The 26,863-nt window shown below is 42.6% G+C and overlaps 1 protein-coding gene across 1 annotated transcript in view; it reads right to left on the minus strand.

Annotated features, from left to right (window-relative positions):
* Positions 1–23,915, minus strand: part of Ralgapa2 (Ral GTPase activating protein catalytic subunit alpha 2) — a 270,387-nt gene extending 246,472 nt beyond the window's left edge. The window contains exon 1 of the mRNA XM_032904353.1: positions 23,630–23,915. Within this exon, the coding sequence (XP_032760244.1) occupies positions 23,630–23,735 (106 nt within the window). The 5' untranslated portion in view covers positions 23,736–23,915. The remainder of the gene's footprint in view (positions 1–23,629) is intronic.
* Between the last annotated feature and the right edge of the window lie 2,948 nt (positions 23,916–26,863).

A 26,863-nucleotide genomic window follows, 5' to 3' on the forward strand; every position in this document is an offset into this window, starting at 1 on the left:
CTATTTCATCAATAGCAGTTATGTGAAGCCAAGTCAGATGCTAGGCACACGAGCTTTTTAAAATATGTTTTACTAGGGGATAGAGAAATGGCTCAGAGGTTAAAAGTACTTGCTGTCCTGAGGTTGAAAGTACTTGCTGTTCTTGCAAAGAACTCGAGTTTGGTTCCTAACACTCACACTGGGTGACTTACAACCTCCTATGGCTCTAGCTCTGTGAGATATGACTCCCCTCTGTAGGCACCTGTGCACACACACACACGAAGTAATAACAAAATAAAATATTAATGCATATAAAAGAATAAGCCCTGCATATATGTGATTTATAATGCATGGTAACAAAACAAGCCCTGTAGACCACCCACTGTTTGAAGACACCTAGTCAAAGCAGGCTTTCAGTGCCATGCTCTAAGGAGCTTGCTCTGTTATACAAAGGGCACTGTTAAGTGCTTCCAAGGCCAAGAGAAAATACACATGTACCTCAGGCCCTAGTTCTTCTACTGGACCATTAGGAATGAAGACATGTTGGGACCAAAATTACACAATACATAATCTTTTTGTTCCCTGAGACGGGGTTTCTCTGTGTAGCCCTAGCTGTCCAGGATTTAGACCAGATTGGCCTCGAACTCACAGAGATCCACCTTCCTCTGCCTCCTGAGTGCTAAGATTAAAGCATATACCACCACACCAAGCTACAATACAGTCTTATTTTCAGGAAATCAACATATCTTTTGGCTTCTTTGAGAGTTCTGTTTCTTCCATACATTACAGTCATATTTTAGTTTCCTTAGTTACATACTAATTACACTAAATTTTTTAAAATGCTCCCACATGTATGTACGTATGTACACTTGTCATAATTGGCAATTCATTTCCATAAGGGTTCTCCACAGCACTTCAGACAAAAGCATTAGAGCTGTCTGGAGCTGACACTACTGGTTCTCCCCAGTTCCTTCACCCACCTGCCCGCCCCTCAATCGGCCCCTCACTCTTCCTAACAGAGAATTGCTTTACTCCTTCACAGAGCTGTATCCACTGGAAAGGCTGACATATACCCCACCCATGAGGAGTGAGCCTGATGTAACTGAACCATTATGATGGCAACATAACCTTTGCTGGTAAAGCCAAGGCCAAAGTCTGTGACAGTGCTGACTATCTACACAGGCAAAGACTGACAGAGGTACTAGGGAAACACTAGTAGTTCTTGAATAGACAGAAGGAGCAGCAGCTTTTTGATGCCGCTGGATACATGGGCATCACTCCATCTGAGTGGCTGTGGGTATTCTGACAGTCTGAGCACAAATCTGCCTCAGTGAGGATGACACAGCGGAGAGGCAGGAAGCCTGGACAGCCAACATTACAGAACAGATTATCACACTCTGGACAGGCAGGACCTCTTTATACAGAAAAGGGAAATTCCTTTTATCCACTTATATCTAGTTTTCTCTTATTATAGACAAAAACACCTTTGTACACAGGCAGCTGAATGAAATATGAAATAAACACGAGTACCCACTGAAAAGCTCACAGAAGCCAGGCAGTGAAGGTTCATGCCTTCAATCCCAGCATGCAGGAGGCAGAGCAGAGCAACTGTTGAGCTCAAGGTCAGCCTGGTCTACAGAGTGAGTTCTAGGAGAGCCAGGGCTACATAGAAACCCTGTCTCAAACCCACCCCATCAGAAGAAGAAGAAAAGGAGGAGGAGGAGGAGAAGGAGGAGGAGGAGGAGGAGGAGGAATAGGAAGAGGAGGAGGAGGAGAGAAGAAAAGAAGGAGGAGGAGAAAGAGAAAAGAGAGAAGAAAAGCTCACAGAGATCTCATTAAACATTTTAAGGCAATCATTCTTGTATATTGCTTTAAACTGAACTGGGACCAGTTTACACATAATGGGAAGTTGGAGACAGAAATAGAATAGGTAAAGCAAGACCTAAAAGGTCACTTCTTACCCATCACTCTCAACAGCTAAGGAAACAGAAAAGTGGTGAAGAAGGTGGGGAAGGCCAAATAATGTCTGTGTCAAATAACTATTATTAATCACATAATAATAGCCTGCAAAACAGCTCTGCATAGCATGACTTAATTAACCCTCCAGCAACAACAGGAGGCAGGTACATCGTCACTGCCTGTAGAAAGGAGGGTTAGAGAGGGCAGTTCATTTCAACTTGGACCCCACATGACTGGGCTCCCCACTGCTCAGTTCATTGGGTCCACACTTGCAAAAAGCCATGAAAGGATGCAAGGAAGCACACCTAAAAATGTACTCTGTTTCATTTTGCAGAAAGAGAGAGAGAGAGAGAGAGAGAGAGAGAGAGAGAGAGAGAGAGAGAGAGAGATAATGAATCACCGCTGTAGTTTATATGGCACAAGCTATAGATTCATTTTAAATCCAGAAGAGGAGAAAAGCCTAGAAAGTAGCTATTTTATCTTACAGTTTTGCATGTTTACAAGTGTAATGTGTAGATATGTATGTGCGACTGTTCCCATATTTGCAGCTGCACATGCACATTAGTCCACATTTGTGGACACCTGAAGTTATTCTCCACATTAGTTATTAAGGCCTCTCACTGGACCAGGCCTGCTGATCCCCTGATGCTGCCTAGTGTAGCAAGCAAGCTTGCTCTGGGAATCCACAAGGCCCCAAGACTACACGGCTTTTACATAGGTTCTAGGGATCTGCACTCCAGTTCTTGAATTTGTGGAATCCACTGAATCATCTCCCAGACTCCATATTTTAAAAGGGTATCAGAGACAGTGTGCAATTGAAATGACCTTCTTCCTGAACAGGTTAAAAGGGTGGCTTTTCTGTAAAATTCAATTAACAGTCTTTCCTCCAAAGGACTGTCTTTACCTCTAGAAAATTATAATGATGTTCTTGCTCTATTATCAGCCTAAATTAGTGACCTCTGTTGTACCCCTTACAAAAGTAAACAAAAACCCTTGTCTGTTCACCGGGAGCCACTCCTAGGCACAATCTGCTGACTGTGTAGGAGCATGAAAATCATATCCTATAGTGTTGTAGATTTGGCTTAACATTTGTATTATGTTAACTGGATTCCCAAAATTGTACAAGAATCCCCCATGTAAAACTCTAAGGGTCCCTGTCCCCAGTTGGTTCTGATGGGAAAATAAAGTTGCCAATGGCTGGGCAGGGAGACAAAGGAGGGAATTTAGAATTCACAGGCAAGGGGACCAAGAGAAGGAAGAGAATCATCATGCTGGGAAAGGAATAAGATCCACGCTTGAGAGCTGCAGGAGAGCAAGCCAAATCATATAAGAGCCAAGGAAGAGCAGCCCCACTGGGTCACTGGGTCTAGGGTAGCAAAGATGGAATATAGGTTTTAGTAAGTAATAACTCAGGAGTACTGGAGGGGAGGCATTAGCAACATGGAGGCTTGGGAGTGGCCCAGCCATTGAGCTGTTTAAGGCATATTTAACTATAAGGGGAGGGGGGGGCACTGACTTTCAGGAATTCAGAACATTGGGGCGTGTAGCAGGGACTCACACCAGTGCTGGAGGGGCAATTTGAGCAGCATTAATTGCTTACAGTAGTAGTGAACAGTTTGTTATAGGAGCCCAGTAAAACACAATACAGCAATGTAAGGATAATGTAAGTCTTCCCATCTGGTATGTACAAATGTTTACGGTGTCTTCATGAAAACACAGCATTAGACCACATATGATAACTCATGTAAAACTGTGTGCATGTGTTCATACGTATGTGTATGGGTGCTCACAACTGAAAGCAAGAGATAGAGGAGAACATGCACAAGCAAGAGAGCAAGCTTACCCAAATACCAGCCATGGACAAAGGACTGCAGAATTTTAAAAGGGATTTTACACTACTCAAGCTCACTCATATTATTCAAATTTTCATAATAGGTTTATTAAATATGTAATCCCCCAAAAAAGGCTAAAAGAAGAAAACATGCTTCCCACTGTTTTGTAAAGAAACAAAACTGTTTCAAAGCTGGACTACTATACAAGAAATTAGCAACTATACAGTCTACACATTGGATACACTATTCTTTAAACTTGAAAACACAACTTTTCAACTCTGAAGAAAAGTTAACACAAATGATACATAAAATAGTGGCTTTATCATTTCTAAACAGTAACAGGTGGCAAACCAACACAGTGGGCAAGAATCCACTAGTAATCCTAAGAGTTGAGAGAAAGTTTTTTTTTCTAAGTAATAGGAGGTCAGCACCATGTTGAGTCTCATGATGTCTCAAGTTTGTTGGGGGTGGGGATTTTAAACAAAAAAAAACAGCCTTGTAGGTTCCCTGCTGTGTGTGACAAGTAGTGTCAGCTCAGAGATTAAAAGCTGCTTTTTCATAAAGTTGTTTAGAAAGTCTTTCAGGATACTCATAATCCTTCTAACGTGGGCTCCACAGGAATTTTGGGTTAAAATCCTAGTTAGACAAGCTACTTCTTGGTGGCAGGTATTATTAGAAGGTGATTAAGTCTGTTTTTAAGGAGAGGAGTGTACAGAGATTGCCCGAATCATGTGGGGACTTTCATCCACAGTTCAGCACTTAGATAGAGAAAAATTAGTCACTGACTCCAAGTAGAATATTGTGATATTTACAAGTTACTAGGTTAAATAAAAATCTGAGGCTCCGGGTAGAGAGCTTGACAGAGTGATATATTTTGGGCTAAAGTCCTGGTTTGATAAGTTGCTTACTGATATTAGAATTGATAGAAGGCGTTTAATTTGTTTTATGAATTACCCCACTAAAGGCCATATGACTTGTTGATGCTGGCTAGTGAGGGTTTGTGGTTATTTTTGATATTTACAACAGGAATCTCAGATTCTCTTAACATGGGCTCCATGGGAATGTTGGGTTAATTTCCTGATATGACAGATTAGAAAAGCCTATCAGGCTCATTGTTTAACACTATTGTTTAGCTTACTTCCTTTTTTAAAATTGTTTAATCTTCATAATGGGTGTGACTTTGAGTTTTATGGTTATATTATTCCTCTGGGAGAGTGCAAGATACAAGCTTTTCTGGTTACAGACTAAGGAACACAGTATTTTGTGAGAAAGGTTTTGTCTTTTTAAAAAGAGTGATTGGCTCAGGACACTTTCCAGAGTCATATTGATCAGATTTGATAGAGGGAGACCACCTGAAAAACTAGATTCAAGAGAATCAAACAAAAAGATATCTCAATTCTAAACTTTTGTCTTGAGAACTATATTTTGCAGAATGTACCTACTTTGGATTCCTGACCTCAAGGACTTTCAGCTGGGTCCACTCAAGAGAGGCACATCAGGCTACAACATTTGGTCCATTTTCCCTACCCCCTAAACCCCCCAAAGATATCTCAATGCCCACATACAGCTTGAAGAAGTTATTGAAGAGTCATCGCCCTGATTCCCTGGACTTTTGAGGGGCTGAAAGCGGTTATTCTAAGGTTGTTTTTATGAGGAATTTACAATTGGTCATAATTTAACAGGGAGGAATTAGCTAGATTGAGTTGTACAGCCATAATCTCATTTGGTAACTAAGCTAAAATCTTATCTTTGCTTTGGTATAGAATTTATTTGTTTAAAAAAAAAAAGTTTAAAAGTACAAGGTTGAGAGCCAGTCCTTCTATTGATGCCATTACAAACTTCTGAGTTGATTACACCTGTGAGTTAAGGGCCAAATAGCAAATTCATGGCTCTGAGTTTGTTAGAGTACTTTCAAGATAATATAATAAGTTAACAGACAACAGTCCAGATTACCTTATATAGATGGATGGTTTTCAAACATGTCAGAAATCCACAAAATATGAGATGTAAAGTTATTTATCTTTTGTTGAGCATATCTGCTCCTAACAGTTCCCCTTTGGTGGATTTAACAAAGAAATTGAGCATCTCTACCTCCAGGTGACGTAATACTTTGTGGCTAGGCAGCCACTGGGCAGACTGCCCATTTCATCTACAGAATAATACTATCCAAAAAGGGACTCTTTTGCAGAATAGTTGTAAACTGATAATCTCTACTGAGCCAGAATTATCAGCCCTTCAAGGTTTCTGCATTTCAAGAGTCTGTCAGTTGATTTTGGGCCGGAAAACTGAAGACTTGCACTCACATGTTGCTAACAGGGGACTGTGCTATGGAGATTTGTCTCTACAACCTCTCAGTTCTGGAAGCCATGTTAGGCTTCCTATGTGTATAGATATTTGGTCATTCTCAGATTTCTGAGAGAGTTGAAGAATGATTATAGACTCATAGCCTATCAGGCTGTTTAACTTTGAAAATACATATTTTATTAGATAGTTATCAGATAGTATACAAGCTAACCAGGATATAACAGATTTTAAGCCTTTCTTAAGCTGGAATGGATAACTAAATGTTCTTTTGTTTAACTGATAAAATGTTGGACTGGGTGTTAGGAATATTTTATGCCTTTAATTACAAAATGATAATAGTTGTGCTCAGCTTATATTTGAGAGAAAAAAATTTTTAATTAGACAAAAAGGGTGAAATGTAGGATGATGTCATACAGGTGAAGGCAGGTACAAGATAGAACAAGGCCTATCATTGGATAAGAAGGAAGGCTGGACAGGAGAAAAGTTTGAGGGAAGAGAAGGGGACTGGAACGGGAGAGGAGGAGGAAGCAGTGGAAAGAACATGGAAGCTGATGTTAAGATTCCTCTCTGCACATTTACAGGTTGTTATGAATATTCTTAAGGGATGGATGTGTATAGGGCTTTGTATGTCTAGGGCTTTGGCAATTATATATTACCAATTGGTTGTATGTTAATAGTGTGGATGTATTTGATGTACATTGAGCATTTAACACATAAATCTGGGTGTTGGGTTCCAGTTTGCTGAGTAATGATTTCACTGGGTGTTGGGAGTGTAAACAGAGTTTGTGACAGGAAGCCGTGCTAGCCTATAGAATGCTTCAGACTAGCATGGTATGGGGCCAGGCTAGAACAGCCTGCTGAATGCTATGTGAGTCTTAGGTGTGGTAACAACCGCCAAGGGTATGGTGTGTGAAAGAGGTAACAGAGAAACAGCTAGAATGCACAGATCCTCGGGAATGGGAACTTGCAGGAACCAGGACACCAGTCATTTTCTATAATTTTACAGCAACAAATTCCCTGTCCAATATGTGCAGTGCACTTTAGGAATAGCACGTACCCTGCACAGGATGCTTGGTAATGATCTAATTTCTAAAAGGATATTTGCTATGTTTTGGAAAGGCTGTGTATCTATAATTTAGTGGAAAGGATAGAAAACAGAATGGGCAGGGAGAGACTGCTTATGTCATATACAAGAGCTTGCACTGAGTGGAAATAAGCAAACACGGACACCTAAAGATGCAAAGAAGGTGATGAAATCTCCAACCACAACAAGCGTTCATTTACAAGACCTGGTAGCCCTAGACCATATGAGTCAACCTCTTATTCTGCCAGACAGACTATAAAGTGCTAATGAGATGGTCTAGGCTCAGAAATGACAGCTCTGGGAGTCTACCATAAGATCCTCTTCCTGTACCTAACCTCCTCTTGCCATCTGACTTTGACTCATCTTACTACAGGTGATGGGATCTTCAGCCTGGAGACAACAGTAAGAAGACTCAGGAGAGCATGGGATATAAGCAAGGCTTTGGAAAGGACTGGCTCTCAAACAGAAGAGCAAGCACTAACCATTAAGCTGCTCTCTAAAGAGGGTGGCAAGCGATTTCCCAGGGTGAACTAACATTTTCTCTGAAGAATCCCAGAGGCTTAGGCTACTGCAGCTGCTGAAAGCAGACTGTAGGGTTTTGAATGAGAAAGGACATCATATTTGAATCCTTCATCCCTAGTGGGTGGGGCTGTTTTGGGAAAGAGTAGGTGTGGCCTTATTGGAGAAATTGTGTCACTGGGGATGGCTTTGAGATTTCAAAAGCCCAATCTGTCTGCCTCCAACTTACAGGCAAGTAAGCTCTCAGCTACTTCTCTAGCACTACGTTTGCTTGCCCCTGCCACGCCCCTGCCAGGATGATCACGGACTCACCATCCAAAACTATAGGGAAGCCCCCAGTTAAATGCTCTGATAAGTTTCTTTAGTCATGGTGTCTCTTCACAGCAATAGAATAGTACAAAACAGTACAACAGAACGTGCACAAAAGTGGGCAGAAGAAAACACATGCCATGCTTTCAGTGGTTAACAAGCTGAGGGCCCAGGAACTTGTGTGCACCTGTCTTCTTTGGTAAGGCTGGTCTCAACCATAGCCACCCGTCTGAGAAAGACACAAGGCTCAGTGACACTAATTCATAATACGATTAATAGTAAACCAAAAAATCAAAGATCTCACAGATCTTTTTTATTAAGAAACACTCAAAATACAGAAAATGAGTTTAAAAATGGCAGAACACCTGCAGCGAGCCTCCCAGCAGGGTCTACTGTCTTTTGTCATCATTTATATAGCTGTGTCATTACTGGTCTGACTCACAGACATTGTTCTGGACTGTCTTTTTCAGCCACTGGCTGGTCTCCCTTTTCTGCATGTCTCCAGGTCTGCAGCGCTTTCTAATTGCCTGTCCTCTGCCTATTACCCAATTAGCAGTGCAGTCCACTGTGGGGGCCACAGCACATGGTCCAACATACTCTAGCTTTCCTGTTCCCTGGGTCACAGGGTTCCTAGCCTGCATCCTCATCACTGGTCCCCAGCAGAGTAAGGAAGGACACAAACTGTGTCCCCTCTTCCTCCACAAGTATGTATGCCACAGCTTCTATACCACTCAGTTGTCCAACACTTCTTTCTCTCTTCTCTTTTGTCTCCAGCCACTGACCAGCTTTAGGACAAAGGATTTGATTCTTCATAAAGTAAACTGTGTTGGCTTGAATGAGATTTCTCACCATCGCCCCCATTTCTCAGGCATTTGAATATTAGGCTCCCCAGTTGGTGACCCTGCTTGGGGAAGCTTAGGAAGCACACCCTTGCTGGAGAAAACTCATCACTGCTGGTAGCCTTCAAGGTTTCAAAAGCCATGTGTCATCCCAGTTCACACTCAGCTTCCAGCTCCAGTCCCATGCTACCCTTCCCTGCTGTGATGGGCATAACTTATCCCTCTGTAACTGTAAGCCCCAAATAAACCCTTCTCTCTTTAAGTTGCTGTGGCCATGGTGCTTCATCACAGCAATAGAAAAGTAACGAATCCATAAGCAATAGAGAGTTCACAGTGAGAGAGCCACCGTCTAGTAAGTTATTCAAGCAGGTCTACCTACCCAAACAGGAACCACAGCAATTCAGCTCCCTGTCCATTGGCCCCTGAGGTTCCTATCTTATCTTTCCCCACCTGGCCTTACTCCTTCTCCTTTTCCTGGAGCTCTGGTGCAATTCCAAGACAATTATGATTTGAAGCCTTTGCACTTACTATTCACTTTCCTTGGAATTCTATTCTCTAAATAATGACAAAGCCATTACCTTCTCAACTCAAGCCTTCAACAAAACGTGTCAGAAAGCCTCTTCTGACCCCAACACAAGCATGAGCACAAGACTGGCATGCGCACACACACCCTTTCCAAGATCCATTTTTCTACTATCAATACGTAAAGTTACATTATAAACTTTCTGTTATTCATATATCATCTTTCCTGGTAGAATAAAAATCCTATGAGGGCCTTGATTTGTGAATACAGGGCAAGTGGAATAACTTAAATAATTCTGTAAAATAACTTAAAAAACCAATGGAGATTCTCTACTCTAGACATTAGACTTAACATGCTCAAACCTACTTCTTCAAAAGACAGTGATTTCTTTCTCTCAAATTGGGTAAATAATCCTTAAATACCCACATTCATAAGTAGAATTTATAGAATATCAACTAAGAATTTCTCAGTGATTTGGAATAAAAGTTAGTGAACTTTATGGCAAAACAGGCATCAAACATGGACACTGCCAGTGCTGTCTTGAGCATGAATCTATGAGAATGCCTTCTAGAACTTCTCAGAAATAAAGGAGCCAGAGTTAAGGTTCCATCTGTAGGAAGAGAACAAGTTACCAACCTGACTCTTCAAGACACCCACCCCCCTCACCAGTGATTGACACAGGAATGGGGAATGACCCATGTAAAGCCAATCAGAGAGGTTTTCTCAGGCACTAGGGTAGAGTCCTAGGGCGGAGCTGGACTCTGTTCATGACTCACTAGCTCTGGAACTATGTCAAGCTGGCAAAGCCAGAGATCATCTCTCCCGTGCCGGGAGAGATGGTCCGCAAACAAAACAAAAGCATAGAAAACAAAAACAAACCAGTCCAGAACAGTGAGTGAAAAGAACCATTTCGCCAAAGGAGAGGTGAGACAAGAAAGAATGGATGTAGGCTGGTGAATGCTCTGGACACCATTTACATCCTGGCAAACGCCATTCCTAAGGCCAAATGTGACCTTTCACTGTTTCGCTGGATACTCTGTCCCTTCCTGCAGCTGGCGCTGGTTTGTAGTTCTTGCGCACACGCGTGTTGGCTAGTATAAATGCTGACCACATCATTTGGCTGAGAATTAAGAAAAAATGTAAGATCCTGTCAAGCTAAACAGAAGCACATAAGTAGCAGTCATATGACTGCTTAATGGCTATAGGGCTCCTTTGCCTGCTGATACAAAACATTTTGAAAGGCCAGACATGGTGCTGCACACCTTTAACCCCAGCACTTGGAGAGGCAGAGGCAGGGGGACCTCTGTGAGATGGGAGCCTGCCTGGTACACAGAGAGTTCCAGGACAGCCAGATCCTTGAGACCCTGTCTCAAAAACAGTTCTGAAGTAGAAGCAATGGCTATACAGTGTTACAGGAGTATTTAATGCCTCCAAACTGTTTACTTTAAATGACCACTTTTATGTGACGTTCACTTCAATAAATAAAATAAAGATGCAAAAACTGTGGCAGCATGCTTCCTAATAGAATAACCTTAAATATAGCAAGTTTAAAGGAGGAAATCAGGCCAAACGATATATATATATTTTGAAGATCACTGATATATATTAAGCTATTTTTCAGAAAGACTATACTAAATTATAGTCTTACCAAATGTATATTAGAAATCTCATATGTATGTTATTGGCATGGGAGATAGCAATTTTGATAATTGGTAGGTAATTTGGCAACATATTTAAGTTTTTTTCTATTATTGGATATTTTCTTTATTTATATTTCAAATGTTATCCCCTTTCCCAGTTTTCCCTCCAGAAATCCCCTTCCCATTTCCATCCCACCCCCTGCTTCTATGAGGGTGCTCTCCCACTCACCCACCCACTCCCTCCCGCCTCCCTGCCCCGGCATTCCTCTACACTGAGGCTTCAAGCCTTCACAGGACCAAGGCCATCCTCTGCTACATATGCAGCTAGAGTCATCGGTCACTCCATGTGTACTTTTTGGTTGGTGGTTTAGTTCTTGGGAGCTTTGGGGGGTCTGTTTGGTTGATATTGTTCTTCCTATGGGGTTGCAAACCCCTTCAGCTCCTTCTGTCCTTTCTCTAACTCCTCCATGGGGGACCCTGTTCCCAGTCTAATGGTTGGCTGTGAACATCCGCATACATATTTGTCTGGCTCTGACAGGCCCTCTCAGGAAACAACTACATCAGGCTCCTATCAACAGCACGTCTTGGCATCCACAATAGTGACTGGATTTGGTGACTGCATATGGGATGGATCCCCAGGTGGGAGAGTCTCTGAATGGACGTTCCTTCAGTCTCTACTCCACACTTTGTCTCTGTATTTCCTCCTGTGAGTACTTTGTTCCTCCACACTTTGGTCTCTTTACCAATCCTACATCCGATAGAGGGCTAATATCCAATATATACAAAGAACTCAAGAAGCGAGACTCCAGAGAATCAAATAACCTGATATAAAAAAAATAGGGTACAGAGCTAAATAAAGAATTCTCAACTGAGGAATATCGAATAGCCAAGAAGTACCTAAAGAAACATTCAACATCCTTAGTCATCAGGGAAATACAAATCAAAACAAGCCTGAGATTCTATCTCACACCAGTCAGAATGACTAAGATCAAAAACTCAGGTGACAGCAGATGCTGGTGAGGATGTGGAGGAAGAGGAACACTCCTCCATTGTTGGTGGGATTGCAAGCTGATACAATCACCCTGGAAATCAATCTGGCAGTTCCTCAGAAAATTGGGACATAGCACTACCTGAGGACCCAGCTATACCACTCCTGAGTATATACCCAAAAGATGCTCCAACATATAACAAAGACACATGCTCCACTATGTTCATAGCAGCCTTATTTATAATATCCAGAAGCTGGAAACAACCCAGATGCCCTTCAACAGAGGAATAGATACAGAAAATGTGGTACATTTACACAGCTATTAAAAACAATGACTGCATGAAATTCTTATGCAAATGGATGGAACTACAAAACATCATTCTGAGTGTGGTAACCCAATCACAAAAGAACACACATGGTATGTACTCACTCATAAGTGGATATTAGCCCAAAAGCTCAAAATACCCAAAAAACAATTTACAGACCACATGAAGCTCAAGAAGAAAGAAGAGCAAAGTGTGGATGCATACTAGTAAAGTATGACATTTTAATATGCTATAGCTCTCATCTCTCTGGTTGTAACATATATACATAATTTTTCTTGTTAATGTATAGCAGTTTTATGAACTAAAGATGTAACTAATTCAATTTAATATTTTTCCACTTCCTTATTTACTTTTCATTTCAACTGAAGGCGATCTGTTTGTGTACATGCTTATTTTAAGAACACCAGAAAGAGATGGGAATATCCTTTCCAAAATAAATATTTGCAATGCTATACATAAAGGCACATGCTGAGGAAGATATGGAGACATTCTGCCTGCCTCTGCTTCAGAGTTCAGAGTTCTGTGTCAGCTCTAGTATATCAGGCACAACTGGTTCAAACACACCCTTATCTTATCAGACACAGTCCGTAGAAAACAGAGGTTTATGTCACAAATATGAGCAGACAGAAATAAACTAACTTAATCCCTGAACATTTGTTCTTCAGGTCTTCTCTATTCTGTGCAGGTTGAAAATACTATTAAGTATTCAATTACTTCATTGTTTAAAAAGGAGGGGGGAGAGCTTTTTTCCTCTCCAACTAGAAAAGGAAATAGTCAGTTTGGGTTTTTGTACATTTAAAATCTGACAATATTTCTGTTTTGTTTCCAGAAGCATCATCCAAGCCATTCCTTACTCCTCCTCCTCACAGTTTACCCACAGGGATAATTGTCCCCTTTGCCCAACATTGCTCCCTTACATCTGTTCTCCTTAGGCACCAAGTCCTGGTCTGATCATCAATGTACCCACACAAGGGGGAGTTAACTCATGGCCTTAAATAATATGCGCTGGTGTCTTCCCACTAGTAAGACCATCCTTAGGACAGGAAGACCCTCAATTGTCTTAAAATATCCATATGGGTAGCTAGATCTCTTCCAACTCAAATCTATATAACTGTTTTACATAATAAATTCTATATAATAAATCTATATAGTAATTCTAAAGTTTGTTTGTTTAAACTCACTTATCCAGACTTACAGTGCAAACCTTGGCATCTCGAATGCTCCACACCTTGCCTGGCACAGAGCAATGGTCACATGACTGCAATGCCCATGGAGGCCAGGGGTATTGCCTGTATCTGGAATTACAGGAGGTTGGGAGCTATCTACCATGTGTCCTGGGAACTGACCTCTGGGCCTCTGCAAAAGTAATACAAGCTCCTAACTGCTAAACCATCTCTCCAGCCCAAGCACTATTGTTCTAAGTAGAGAAGTGTGTTACTAAGAGGCATTGGGATGAGGAAGAAGCTGCCATGTTTGCCCTAAGTTTCATTTCGTGGGGAAGATGAGGCAGAACACAAAGAGCATGAATAGAAAGAAAATGACAAGTGGCCAATGAGAGGTAAAAGTGCTCTGGTGGCCTGGGTCTGTTACTCAGCTGTGAGAGGCCTGAGAGAAGTTCAGCTCTGGAAGAAACTGATGGATGCAGAGGGCTGCCAGTCAATCACACTGTGTGCAGCTGGAACAAGAACCCTACATTCTCAGCACTCCTACGGCGGGGCATAAGTAATATCACTTTGCGTGTCCTTGGCAGAACAGTCTCTGATCAACGCATATGCAGAGCAGAAATTTAAAAAAAAAAAAAAATCCAGCAGAAGACACAATCAGTGAGCTCCTGGATTCTATCAAAGAAGTTTTTTCTTTTAACTAAATCACAACTCGAATAGCAAAATCAACGTCCATCTTTACTGTTGGAGACTACAAGGGCTTTAGGTGGCATTCAATGTCTTCCAGATGGAAACAGTGTCAAGGACACAAAGGGTCACAGTATCTCCATAAGGCGAATACTTTAAGATGCAATTTCTGAGTTTTATCTAACACTCAATCACCAGGTTCTGATAATACATTCTGAATCCTCTCACCTGGAACACGACTGGAACTGACAGATCCAGGAGGCTGGCAGGAGGGGAGATAGCTTGAACTGCAGACTACCTACGATACAGTCACACGCCGACACTTCACAAGCTTCTTTCATGATGAGAAAGAGCCCCTGGCTTGAGGTGTCACTCTAATTGGTTGAGGAAGATGAGAAAAGGCTTTGGACAGGGACAACGTGCTACCTGAACAGATGCCTTGGAGTTACAGCTTACATGAGGTTAAGTCACACAAACCCTCACATACCGCAGTCCCCGCCTGCCTGATCACCTCCTACAATGCGGTCCCACCTCACACCCACCCCAGAGCACGTGAACACAGAGTGGCAGAGCTGGCAATGTGACATCTGCTCTACTAAACTAAGCTCATGTTACACAGCTCTCCCCGCTTCTGGCTGAATGCCTTTTTACTCTGAAAAAGAACAGAAGCAAGCCCTACATGTTGCCAAATTTCTTTATTTTAAGAGGATACGTGGCACAGAAGACAGAGTATGACATTCCAAGTTCCTATCACCACACCAGCAAGAAAGCTGGCTCAAGCAGATGTCACCACTGACCTCCAGAGAAGAGAGTACCTCATGAGAGCTCTGTCCACATCTCTGTCATCCAGCACTAACTACATTTTTGCTCCCTTTAACACTCCTCCAATGAAGAGGCATCCTCCCATCAAGCCCCTTTTCCTGCCCACCCCCACTCTGGGGTGCTTGTGTGTATGTGTGTCTGAGCTATACATACATATGTATATATGTATATGTGTGCATGTGTGTGCAGGCACGCCTGTGCATTTGCTTGGAGGTCGACCGGAAGAGAATCTTGGGTGTCTTACCACTCTAACACTCTCCTTATGCCCTTGAGAAAAAGACTCTCACTGAACCTAGAGCTACAATGACGGCCAGCAATCCCAACACTTCCGTTTCTACTCTACTAAGAGCTGGGGGCCTCTTCTATCAATGCTAAAGATTTAAAGTCAAGTCTTTATGCCTGGTCAGTCAGTGTTCTTATTGGCTGAGCTGTAACTCCAGCCCCCTTTATCCTATCCCTCTGCAGGTCAAACCCATCTTATTAATTCTTCCTCTTACTATCAACTCAAATTCCCACAGTTCTCTTAAGAATATTAAAATTTCATACCTCCCCCTATATCCAGTCTCAACCCAGAATGCCTCTTACTAGCACATTACCTGGCCCTCTAAGTTGCAAAGCCCAGACACGTCTTTAGCTAACTAAAGCAAAAGTAGGATGAGACTAATGCCTGCAACTGGGCAGCTCAAGGGTGGAACTGGCACAGACATGCTGGACCCTGTAGCTCACACAGTACCTTCAGCGCTCCCTCAGCCCCATCTCTGAAGGCTTCCCCTCTGAATATTGGGTTCACTTTAAGGTATGTGTTTTCCATACAGAGGGAAGACTAAGACCAGGTACCTCCCCAGAGCTTTCACTGCAAATGGATAAAGACTGCTTTTCTCTTGGCATCTAGGTTTCAAATGTTAGGAGAGGGTGAGACTCCCAGACCCTTCCATAAGAAAAGACATCCATCTTTTCTGCTTCAAACATTCCAATGGGTTCTCACTGTCTACCAATACCCAGTACAAAAGCTACTGTATGCTTAACACCTTGGTGCCCTGCAGAATTGTCTCTGTAAAGTTTTGTTCTCTGCCAATGTCTTATCCACTCCTTATGCACCAGACAACGTCCTTTATTATTCATATCCCAACTCAGCCCTGACCTTCCTCTGTAAGCACTCCCAACATCTCCACAGCTTATTGGAGTTCCTCCCTGAATGGTGACCACCTCCATAGCTCTTTCCCATTCCACTGTATGGCTGTAAATGCTGTGCAGAAATTTCATCGTTTAAGCATCTGCTTTTCCTACTGAATCCTAAGCCTTGATTTTATACCATACTATCTGAATACATAGCAGACATATACACAATTGCACACTATCTTCATACACCAAATAAAACAAAACAAAGCTCTCAATTTGAATTTTTAAAATCTCAAGGATAAGACAACTTGATAAGTAACTGATTACTACATTTACATATTAATTGTCCTTAATTTAGTAGTATAGTAACTTTGTTCTTTTTAAAAATTTTCAAGGTTTAAATGGAATCAATTGCTACTTTGAAAACTAACTTTAACACACAAACACACACACACACACACACACACACACACACACACACACACACACAATTTGCTATAGTTATATCTATTTTACTCAGTTTGGAGACCAAAGATCAGTATTATAAACAACTTGAAGAAGTACTTAGGCTTGCCCAAGTAAAATGCTTAACAACAAAATAGAGATCCAAATTATAAATATTTATAGGGAAGTGTTTTGTGCCCACGAATAATCTCTTTTCTCAGAAAAGGCATTGGAAGGCAATCCTTCTCAGGTGTCACACACAGAGCATTGCAGCTCAGAAAGTGGCCCTGGGCTCACCTTTCTCAAGTCTAGACAGCCTGTATCCTAGAGACAGGGATGGTACAAGTGCATGAAGTTCATTTTAAATTCCAGGCGCTACAGATACACTGTATTAGTGATTGATGAGAAACAAGCAAAGAGAACATTACATTGAAGTCATTTTGCATTAACTTGGAAATCAAAAAATGTCTACAAGGACCTGAAATTACAGTTCCCAGGCTTTTCAAGTTAAAGACTTACTGTCTGTGCAAATACCTCACTACCTGCCAGGCCTAAACACAGAACCCAATGAACTGAATCAGAAAGCACAAAAGGAGCCTCTTTAAAAAAAAAAAAAAAAAAAAAAAATCTGCAATGCCCAAGTCAAATAAGATCTTCCAGATCCCCAGGAACAGACCAGAATGAGAGCTACAAACATCACAGAAATTTTGCAAGGCAGGCAAAACCTAGTAGGTTTTATTTATGTATTAACATTCACTCTGGTGGGTAAATATCTATTCTGATATGTAAACATCCTTTTGAATCAGATAACTAGCAGAAGCACAACATTAGTTTTTTTTTTTTTTTCTTTCCACTTTTATTTTGAGTACATCTCACTAAATTGCTGAGGCTGGCCTAGAACTCAGTTTGTGGCCTAACGGGCCTTGAACTTTCAGCCTTCCTGTCTCAGCCTCCAGAGTAGTGTGAATTAAAGGCTTCTATCACTAGGCTGGCCAGCATTATGCATATGAATATCAGCTTGAGTTAGTAGACAAATGGTTAACCCCAGTTTCTCTGCTGTAGGCTGAAGTGGGAGCACTACCTTTATCATAGTTGTGAGGATAGTCGATGAGTTCATTATAATGAAGAATCATATCACGGTTTTCTATCCTCTCATTAAGTTCCCAACCCCACATACCACAATCTCATCCCAGACATTCCACTTGGACCTTCCTTTTCTCACACTTAACCTGTAGTACATCAAACTCATCATTAGCTAGGAACCCTTGCACCTCCCTACTCCATCTATAATACTCCCATGATCCCAAATGCCCATCACCAATCATCAAACTGTAAAAAGGGGTGTGTTGCTAGTCAGACTAAATGTTTATTCTAAGAAAAAAACACCAGATGGTTTGAGAGGTATTGCTGTTATCAGAAGAGGAAAGGAGGGTAAGGAAAGGAAATAGGAAATGAGGGGAGGGTAAGGGAGGGAACAGGGGAGGAGGGGACGAGAAGAGGGAAGGGAAGAGAAGGGAAGGAGAGGGACAAGAGGGAAGGGGGAGGAAGAAAAAAAGAAAAAGCTGAGCATGGTGCCACATACATCTGGAATCCCAGAACTCATCAGGTAAAGAAAAGGAAGATGGAGAGTTTGAGGCCAGCCTAGGCTACTGGATTATAGTACATAGTGTTCACAAATGTTTGAAACTAAAAATGAGGGAGACAAAACATGAAGGATAACTATATAACTATATAAAAATAACCATATATAGGTAGTGTGTGTGTGTGTGTGTGTGTGTGTGTGTGTGTGTGTGTGTGTGTAGCTAGGGAGAAGGCTCAGTGGGTAAGAGCACTTGCTGCATACTCAAGGATGCAGGACTCCAATTCAAAATCCCAGCACCCGTAGTTGCACACACGGGTGGCTGTGGAGAGTGTGGAGACAGAGGACCCCTGGAGCTTTCTGGCCACCAGACTTGCTCCAGGTTTACTGAGAAACCCCATCTTAAGCTGAATAGAAGAAGGCAGAGAGGGACAGAGCAGGGCACTGATGTCCTCTTCTGATCTCTGTGTACATGCACAAATATAGGAGTGTGCAGAGACTACACAGTAACTCATACACGCACAAGAGAAATAAAAATAAGTAAAAGGTACCATCCGAAATTGTGAGTGAACTCGCCCCTATTAAAAGCAAGAAGAGATAGAATGCCATACTTTGCTCTATCAATATAGAGAACATTTGTAAGAAAATGTTTTCTTACATATCTGAGGCCCAAGGGCTGACCTCTTAATAATCTTGAATGTCACAGTCTCTAATCCCAAATTAATTCCCATTAATCAACCTTTAGACAACATTGGAAACTCCCACTGTACTTGAAGTAGCACAATTTCTTGCTGCTCTTATCTCTCATCCTGGCCTTCCTCTTCCAACAATCCATTGTTTGCCTGTCCCCCTTGACATAACTCCTCCAAGGAACCTTTGCCTCTGTCTCTCCCTTCCTGATCCATTACTCTGGTATTCCTAGGAGATAGGCAGTTCTCAAGTCTCCTTTATTGGCCTGCTAAAAAGTCACCACACGGGGTTGGGGATTTAGCTCAGTGGTAGAGCGCTTGCCTAGCAAGCGCAAGGCCCTGGGTTCGGTCCCCAGCTCCAGGGGGGAAAAAAAAAAAGAAAGAAAAGAAAAAAGAAAAGTCACCACACAAACTCCCCCTAAGGATAGGCATGAGCTTCCAACTCAAGCAAGCCGAGCCCTTTCTGATCTGGGCCATCAAGTTTGCCTCAGAGTCTTCCTGTCAGGATGTCTCTAACTCTGAGCTACACCTGGCTCTACTCAGGCATCCTGTGTGTCCAGGGCTCTAACGCCCAATGGACACAGGTGAGAGTCACCCTCCTGCACACTGCCACATGGATATCTACTAACAACTCTTCCATCTTCGCTGGCTAGAACTGCCCTACCCTATCCCTCTGCTTTCCCAAATTCAAGCCCTACTACCAGTAGTCACCAGCCATAGCTTGGTACTGTGCATGTGAAATGTAGCTAGCAAGGACAAATATGTGCTCTGACTGTATAATAGACACTGGATTTCAAATAATTCATATAGACAAAGTACTATAAATTACTTGTTAGCTTTTACTAGTACCTGCTGATACAATACATTAGGATATGGGTTAGAGAAATGGCTCAGCGGTTAAGAGCACTGACTGCTCTTCCGGAGGTCCTAAGTTCAATTCTCAACAACCACATGGTGGCTCACAACCCTCAGTAATGAGATCCGATGCCCTCTTCTTGTGTGTCTGAAGAGAGCAACAGTGTACCACATAGATATAAACTAACAAACAAACAAACATTAGGTTAAATAAAATATATTAATTTCACTTGCTTTTATATCATAAATGCACATTCTAGGAATTTTTAAATTATACAGGTGTCTTATATTTTTTAATGTCTTTTGAAATAGGATCTTGTAGACATGACTGACAAAGAACTTTCTACGCAACCCAGACTGATCTCAAATTAACAACAATGCCCCTGCCTTAACCTCCCAAAGGCTGGGTTACTTGTTTGCTGGAGCAATACAGTAATACACAGGAGTTGTCGGGGGAGGGGGAGTATTTATTTAGTTTATTCAGTTACTTTCCTGATGATAATTTAAACAGCATAAGGAAAACTGAAGTATCTCCTTGTTCTTCCCAATGATGCATACAAACTATCTAAAATGCGGTCCTGTGAGAACCAACTTTAAAAATATAGTCAGGACAAGCTATCTAAGTAGCACTGAATTGGAGTCATTATCATAATCCTAAGATATAGTCTACTCTCCATAGTTAACCATTTCTCCACAAGTTGTCTGAAGTACAATTCCTTTCAAAAAGAGAATAAGGCCATATCATTATATAAAATAAAAAAGAAGGGTAGGGAAAATACCTCTTAAAATATGTGTCCTATTAATGGTGGTAAAAAAGCAATAAGAAGAATCTGGTAAATGCCTGCTCCAAGCTGACGTCATCACATAATATACTCTCACTGTACCATATCCATTTACCAGAGTAACAAAGCTGAGGTTCAAGGGCAGGCTAGGTACTGTCCCAAGTTGTGAAGCTTCAAGTGGCAGTGACAAGCTGCAAACTCTGTCCAGTAGCATCATCCTTATATGTAAAAAAATACCAGCCCTATTTCACTCAAGTGAAAAGCAAGAGTTGAAACATATACATAGCATGCAATGCTAATTAAATTCATTCCCTTCAGTTGCCATCATATTGATTTAAGTGTTCGATAACACTTCGTCTTTTTTAAAGGTAATAACCAGATAAAAATTTGATGCTATAGGAATTAATACTTTAATGCACTAGTTTTCTTTAAAGTCTTCAAACTACAGTTGTAAAGCAAAAGTTTATACCAAAGATTATGGCAAGAACTCCTCAAAATTTTTTAACTTAATTTAATTTTTTTTAACTTATCTGTGGCACCTCCTACTCACTGCCCCCCTCTCGATCATCCCCTACCACTATCCTTCCCCCATGCCCTCTCCCCTTCTCTTCTGAGCAGGTGGGAGCCCCTCTGGGTATGCCCCCTACCCTGGCACTTCAAGTCTCTGCAAGGCTAGGAACTTCCTCTCCCACTGAGGCCAGGTAAGGCAGCCCAGCTAGAAGAACATAGCCCACGTACAGGCAACAGCTTTTGGGATAGCCCCCATTCCAGTTGTTCAGGACCCACATGAAGACCAAGCTGCACATCTGCTACATATGAGTGGGGAGGCCTAGGTCCAGCCCATATATGTAGAATTCCTCAAATTTTATTTTAAAAAAAAATAGAACCCCTAAAGTTAAAGATCACATTAGGATATAAAGGAAACTTGGCCATCATCAACAACAAAAGTATTACTAATAAAATATGGAAGAACTCTACACCATAAACTATTTTAAACAGATTTTATCTTTGACTGATAATAAAGGGTTTTTTTTTTTTCACATATAAAGATGACTCAGGTTGCAGACATGACTCGGAGGTTAAGAGCACCTGCTGCTCTTGTACAGAATTTGGTTCCCAGTAGTCAGTCCCTCAGAGTAATTCACCATCACCTTTAATTCCAGCCCCAGGGGATCTGTCTACTGGCCTCTATGGTTACTGTACTCACTAGCACAAAGCCCACCACACACACACACTTTCAAAAAATAAAATAAAGAGATGCCATTGGCCGGGTTCACAGCCTATCCCTGCCACTTGCAACTGTAAGGAGACACACACCTTAGGGGAAAATCTAGGGATACTCAGACCTGAAAGTATCCATTTTCTCTGGATGGTAACAAAGACAGTGTATCTCTAAGAAACTACTCTGATCTAGGTTTTCTGTCTTTATAAAATGTAGCCAACTCAATCTTGGCCTTCTTGGTCAGAACAAAGGTTTAAATTCTTCAGCACAGAAAAAGTTCCAAAGTATCAAATGCCTTAAAATACTGTTCAGTTCCCCTTTATCAAGAACGCCCCTGCAGCAGGAACTAATCAGATACTAAGGACCCAACACAAAGCACTTGTGTACCTGGGCTTTTCACTACAGGAAGGAGAAAGTTCAATTTAACCAAGAACACCTCACTTTGCTTTCAGAAGTCCAGAAACTAACCCTTCTAACAGTAACTGATTTACAATCCTTATAAACTGAACATATTAAGTGTAGTATCTGGGAATCTGAGATAGTAACTTAAGTTGTCAAAATCTGGTGGGTTGAGGGGAACGGGAGTAGTTTTTGTGGCAGTAGTCATGGTTTTGAGTTTTACCTTTGGTTGATTCATTGGTTGGCTGGTTGACTGGCCTATCACACACTCAGAGATAGTTTACACAATATAAATAGAAATAATTAGCAACTTTTAATCTCATTAACAGGAATGCTTTAAATCTTCACCTATAAAATGAATTGTGTGCCCTGTTTTCTCAAGTGACACATGGTCTAAAATTTTAAAAACACTTTTTTAATTTTTATTATTACTTCAATAGTAAATGTATGTAGAAGAAATGTGTCTTTTCCTTGGTCTCCAAATACAGATAAGTCTTGTGCACAGACAAGCAAAGGGGTTTCTACCTTGAACAAATGTTCAGACAGACAGAAGATAGGACTAGAACTGTGTAAGATACAGCCTCGCCAAGCTACACAGCAGCAGCAGTAAATAACCTTGTGAACACTTCACACCCACAGGGGAGAGCTCTCAAGTCATCATAGGTCAATTCCAGGCCCACCTGGGCTCTGCAGAACCTCCACCCTGCAGGCCATAAAAAAGGAAGGCAAGAGGGAGTAAATGGTTGTCATTCTGGTTATAAGGGAGAAGCAGCCTCCCTGAACCCAAGAAAGCCTGCTTCCTCAGAGCAGAACCCCACTTCAAACCACAGACCCCAGGAACCTCTATCAGCCAGACCCTTCCACTCTCTCCCCCACCCCACCCCCCAAAAAATGTAAATTTAAAAGAGAGAAGGGCAGGGGAAAAGAAATGACATCTAATTGGTCCTGGAATCAGCTGAAAGCAGTCTTATCTAAAGTCTTATGCTCAAGCATAGAAACATTTTAAAAGAAGAGTGAGTTCAACGAAGATTGTGATGGGACTACATAAGGTCTTGGTCTAACCCAAGTTGTCAAGAATTTACATTTTTTAAATGGGAGAGTGAAGTAGCTAGCAGAGGTAGGTAGGTAGAGGGGTGTGTGTGTGTGTGTTCTCGCCTCTCGCAGAGGTAGGGGTGTGTGTGTGTGTGTGTGTGTGTGTGTGTGTGTGTGTGTGTGTGTGTACGTTTTCTCGCCTCTCGCCCGCGCCACTTGCGCTTGGTTTATTTCCTGGAGAGGACAGCGAATAGTCACCTCTGTGCCTGGCCTCGAGGTTACCCGAGGCTAGGCGCCCAAATGAGAATCTTGGCTAAGTTTACACTTGGGACAACAGAGCAGCGCCCAGGGCCAAGGTACTGCCTTCAGGAACAATGCCTCAAGGGTCCCGATCTGGGCTAGCAGAGGTCGGGTGCACACCATCCCCAGCTCCCTACATCACTCGGACCTGAGACCCCATCAGGCCCACCCGGCGAGAGGGACCCGGCCCCCTGGCAGGTGGCCCTGACCCTTAGCCCACGCCCCACGCCTCACCCAGCAGCGCCCGCAGGTGCTTCAGGCGGGTCAGCACGTCCTTCTTGGGGTCCAGCACCTTCTGCGTGGACTTTTTCACATCTCCGTGGCTCCTTCGGGAGAACATCCCGCCGCGGTAAGCCTGGGCCCCGCCGGCGGGGCAGGAGGCGCCTGCGCCGCACAAGTCACTGCATAGGGTCGCGACGGGCGCGTGTCGCTCCGGCCACTAGCCGCCCCCCTCTTTGCTGCCGCGCCGCCTCAGCTTCAGCGGTGGCTCCAGGAAGGAGGGGCGGGCCGAACGGTCAGGGGCGGGGCAGGAAGGCGGTGTCGACGCGAAGCCCTTGGCCCCGCCCCACTTGTGCCTCTGGTCCGCCCTCCGGCCGGACGCACGCGCACAACCCGGACTGTTCACGCGCTAGGCGGCTGAGACCTCGCGGGGACGCGCGGCCAGCTTCGCGTCTGCGCAGTGACCTCCAATCTGATTGCTGCGTTTTCCATACGTCAAGGAAAGCGAGGTCCCTCCCTATGTGGGCCGCAAGTGCTCCCGGGAACTGTAGTCCCCAGAAGAGGAAGAGGCTCGACCTGCTTTCCAGTCCTAGAGGTGCTAGCTAGATACTGCCCTTGAAACTCGCCTGTGCACCCCTCTCTCTCCTCTTCTCTCTCCCTCCCTCCATATACACTCTCCTCTCCCTCTTCCTCTCCCCCCTCCCCTCCCCCTCCTCTCTCTCTCAGAAACACACAAAGTAAGAAAAATTGTAGGTCTTTTAAAACTTGAACTAGTTCATTTCTAGATTTGTTTTACTTCTGGATTCACAGAAAGGAGCAAGACAAAGCACTTGTGTCCATGTCATCTGAGCTCTAATTTCTAATTTCACACTGAAATAAATGTCTTTGGCAGCGGAGAAGAGTGGGCCTGTTCTCTAGTGAGGTCCAGTCAGTCCCCAAGGCACCTGGAACCCAATCTCAAGTGCAGAGGTCAGTCTTGCCTCTTGCTTTGTGGAAAGAGCTTCTGCGTTATGCAAGGCCTCTTAGCAATCCAATAGCAGGACCAGAAATAGAACCTGAGGGACCTGACTCTCGGGCTGATGTGCTTTTTAAAGCCAGACGCCAGTTCACTGAAGCAAGACTTTAAGGCCAAAGATGCTCAAATGATTTCTTACCAGAGAGCTGACTATATAATTATTTATTAGCATCTGGATCCCCCTAAGGTTTGACATTCCGGCTTTATTAACAAGTACCTAAAGTGGCAGCTTAGCGGCAGTCACATGTTTTTCATCTAAGGAGGCATAACACAAGTGTCTCTTTCTCTAGTGGAGGGAAGTACTAGAAATGTACACATCCCTGTATTAGGCTCGGTATTTGATCTCTACAGGCACTCAATAAACTCATTAAATAAGATAATAAAGCGGTCCTACACATTTCAACTCAGCATGCAAAAACTTCCCAGTTCTGTAAGTTCTATTTTTAGAATTATCAAAATAGCACGGCTACGACTAAGATATACCCAACGGAATATTATTCAGCCAAAAAAACAAAACCAAATCAAAACCAGACTACTGACAGATCTAACAGCATAAATCTCGCAGACCCAGAGATGCAATCTCTGTGCTGAGGATGATGGCAGGGCCATTGCACCTCCTACATCCCCAGATGATATTTAGATGAGGGCCACAATCGCCCCAAAACTGTCATAAGGAAGCGAAGCGACGTTCTCTTTCATCAAGGCAAGAATGTTTGCTACCATCGGTTTATCCCAGGCCCAGTTGCAGATAATAAAACACCGTGATCACTGCTCCGTTCCTTTGAACAAGGATATCTTGTCTCACACTGACTGAAAAGGTAAAATGAATTTATCTTCCAGAAATCAGTTTTTCTCTTGCGATGCGAGTTCTCTCGTTATCATCGAACATCTATTGAGGACTATGGTGTAAAAACAAGATCCCAAGCCCAGGGAATGACAGATTTTATAAGAAGCAGTTCCCTGACTGCCAGAGCTTCCAATCCAACAGAGGAAGAGAGACTAGACGAATCTGTGCATTTCTGTAGGCTAAATATATGGCACTGTGAAAAACTCAGTAGACAAAAAACCAGGCATCTATGCATGTAAGTTCATCTCATCTATCCTACTTACTGAGTGAAAATATAAAACTGCAAACACCCCCCCCTTTATAAAGAATCACATATTGGTGTTTTGATGCTTATCTACCCATGTGCACATTGCTCATGACACTTTCCAGTTTTGTTTTGTTGGGTTTTGTTGTAGTTGTTCTCTCAAAAAAAAAAAAAAAATCCTCTTGTTGGTCTGCAAATCCCTTGAGGAAATCATTCACCCTGTACTTGTTTCAGGTTTTAGGGTGCCAAGTACTTTTCAGACATTCCATTGCCGCCTTCACCGATAAAGAATGAACATGAAATTCAAAGTTTAAAACTTGGGACTGGAGAGATGCCTCAGTGGTTAGGAGTACAGGCTGCTCTACTACGGCAGTCAGGTTCAATTCCCGGCACTTCCGTGGCGGCTCACAACCATCTGTAACTCTAGTTACAGATCGGGTGCCCTGTTCTAGCCTCTGAGGACTGACATGCGCAGAGCGCACAGACATGCAGGCAAAACACCCATACACATAAAGATGAATATGTGGGGCTGGAGAATTGGCTCGGTAGTTAAGAGCACATGCTGCTCCTTCAGACGATCCGAGTTCTGTTCTCAGCCCCTATGTAGGTGGCTCAAAATCACCTGCAACTCCAGCTCTAGGGGATCCGACATTTCTCGTCTGACCTCTGCAGGCAGCGGCATATACAGAGAGCAGACTCACACGGGCACAACATGTAAATAAAAAATTTTAAGTCTAAAAACAAAGTTTAGCTTGTCACTTGCGATACAAAGCAATGCTACTCTGGAATAGCATTAAAAAAAAATTAGACGGGATGTTACCAGTAGACATAGGTGCTGTCTGCCTGGGGCGTTTTCAAGTTCTTGGCCTCTTACTCAAAAACGAAATAAAAGCCTACACAAATTGCAAAGTAACGAGAAAACTTTATTTAAATCAAAACAATAGAAAAAGATCAGAATATCGAGTAGGGAGCACCAGGCAGCATGTGTGAAAATACTCACCGGTCCCAATTACCTCTTAGAGCAGTAATTTTGGGGAATTCAAGAGAAGGCGTTATTTAGTTACTAAGGGGTACTTCTCCATCTTGGTTAATAGATAGGAGTTATGTAAGCTTTGCTCCATAACATGTCTCATTTTAATCATA

The sequence above is a fragment of the Rattus rattus genome, chromosome 5 (genome assembly GCF_011064425.1).
Source record: "Rattus rattus isolate New Zealand chromosome 5, Rrattus_CSIRO_v1, whole genome shotgun sequence".
Taxonomy (NCBI): Eukaryota; Metazoa; Chordata; class Mammalia; order Rodentia; family Muridae; genus Rattus; species Rattus rattus.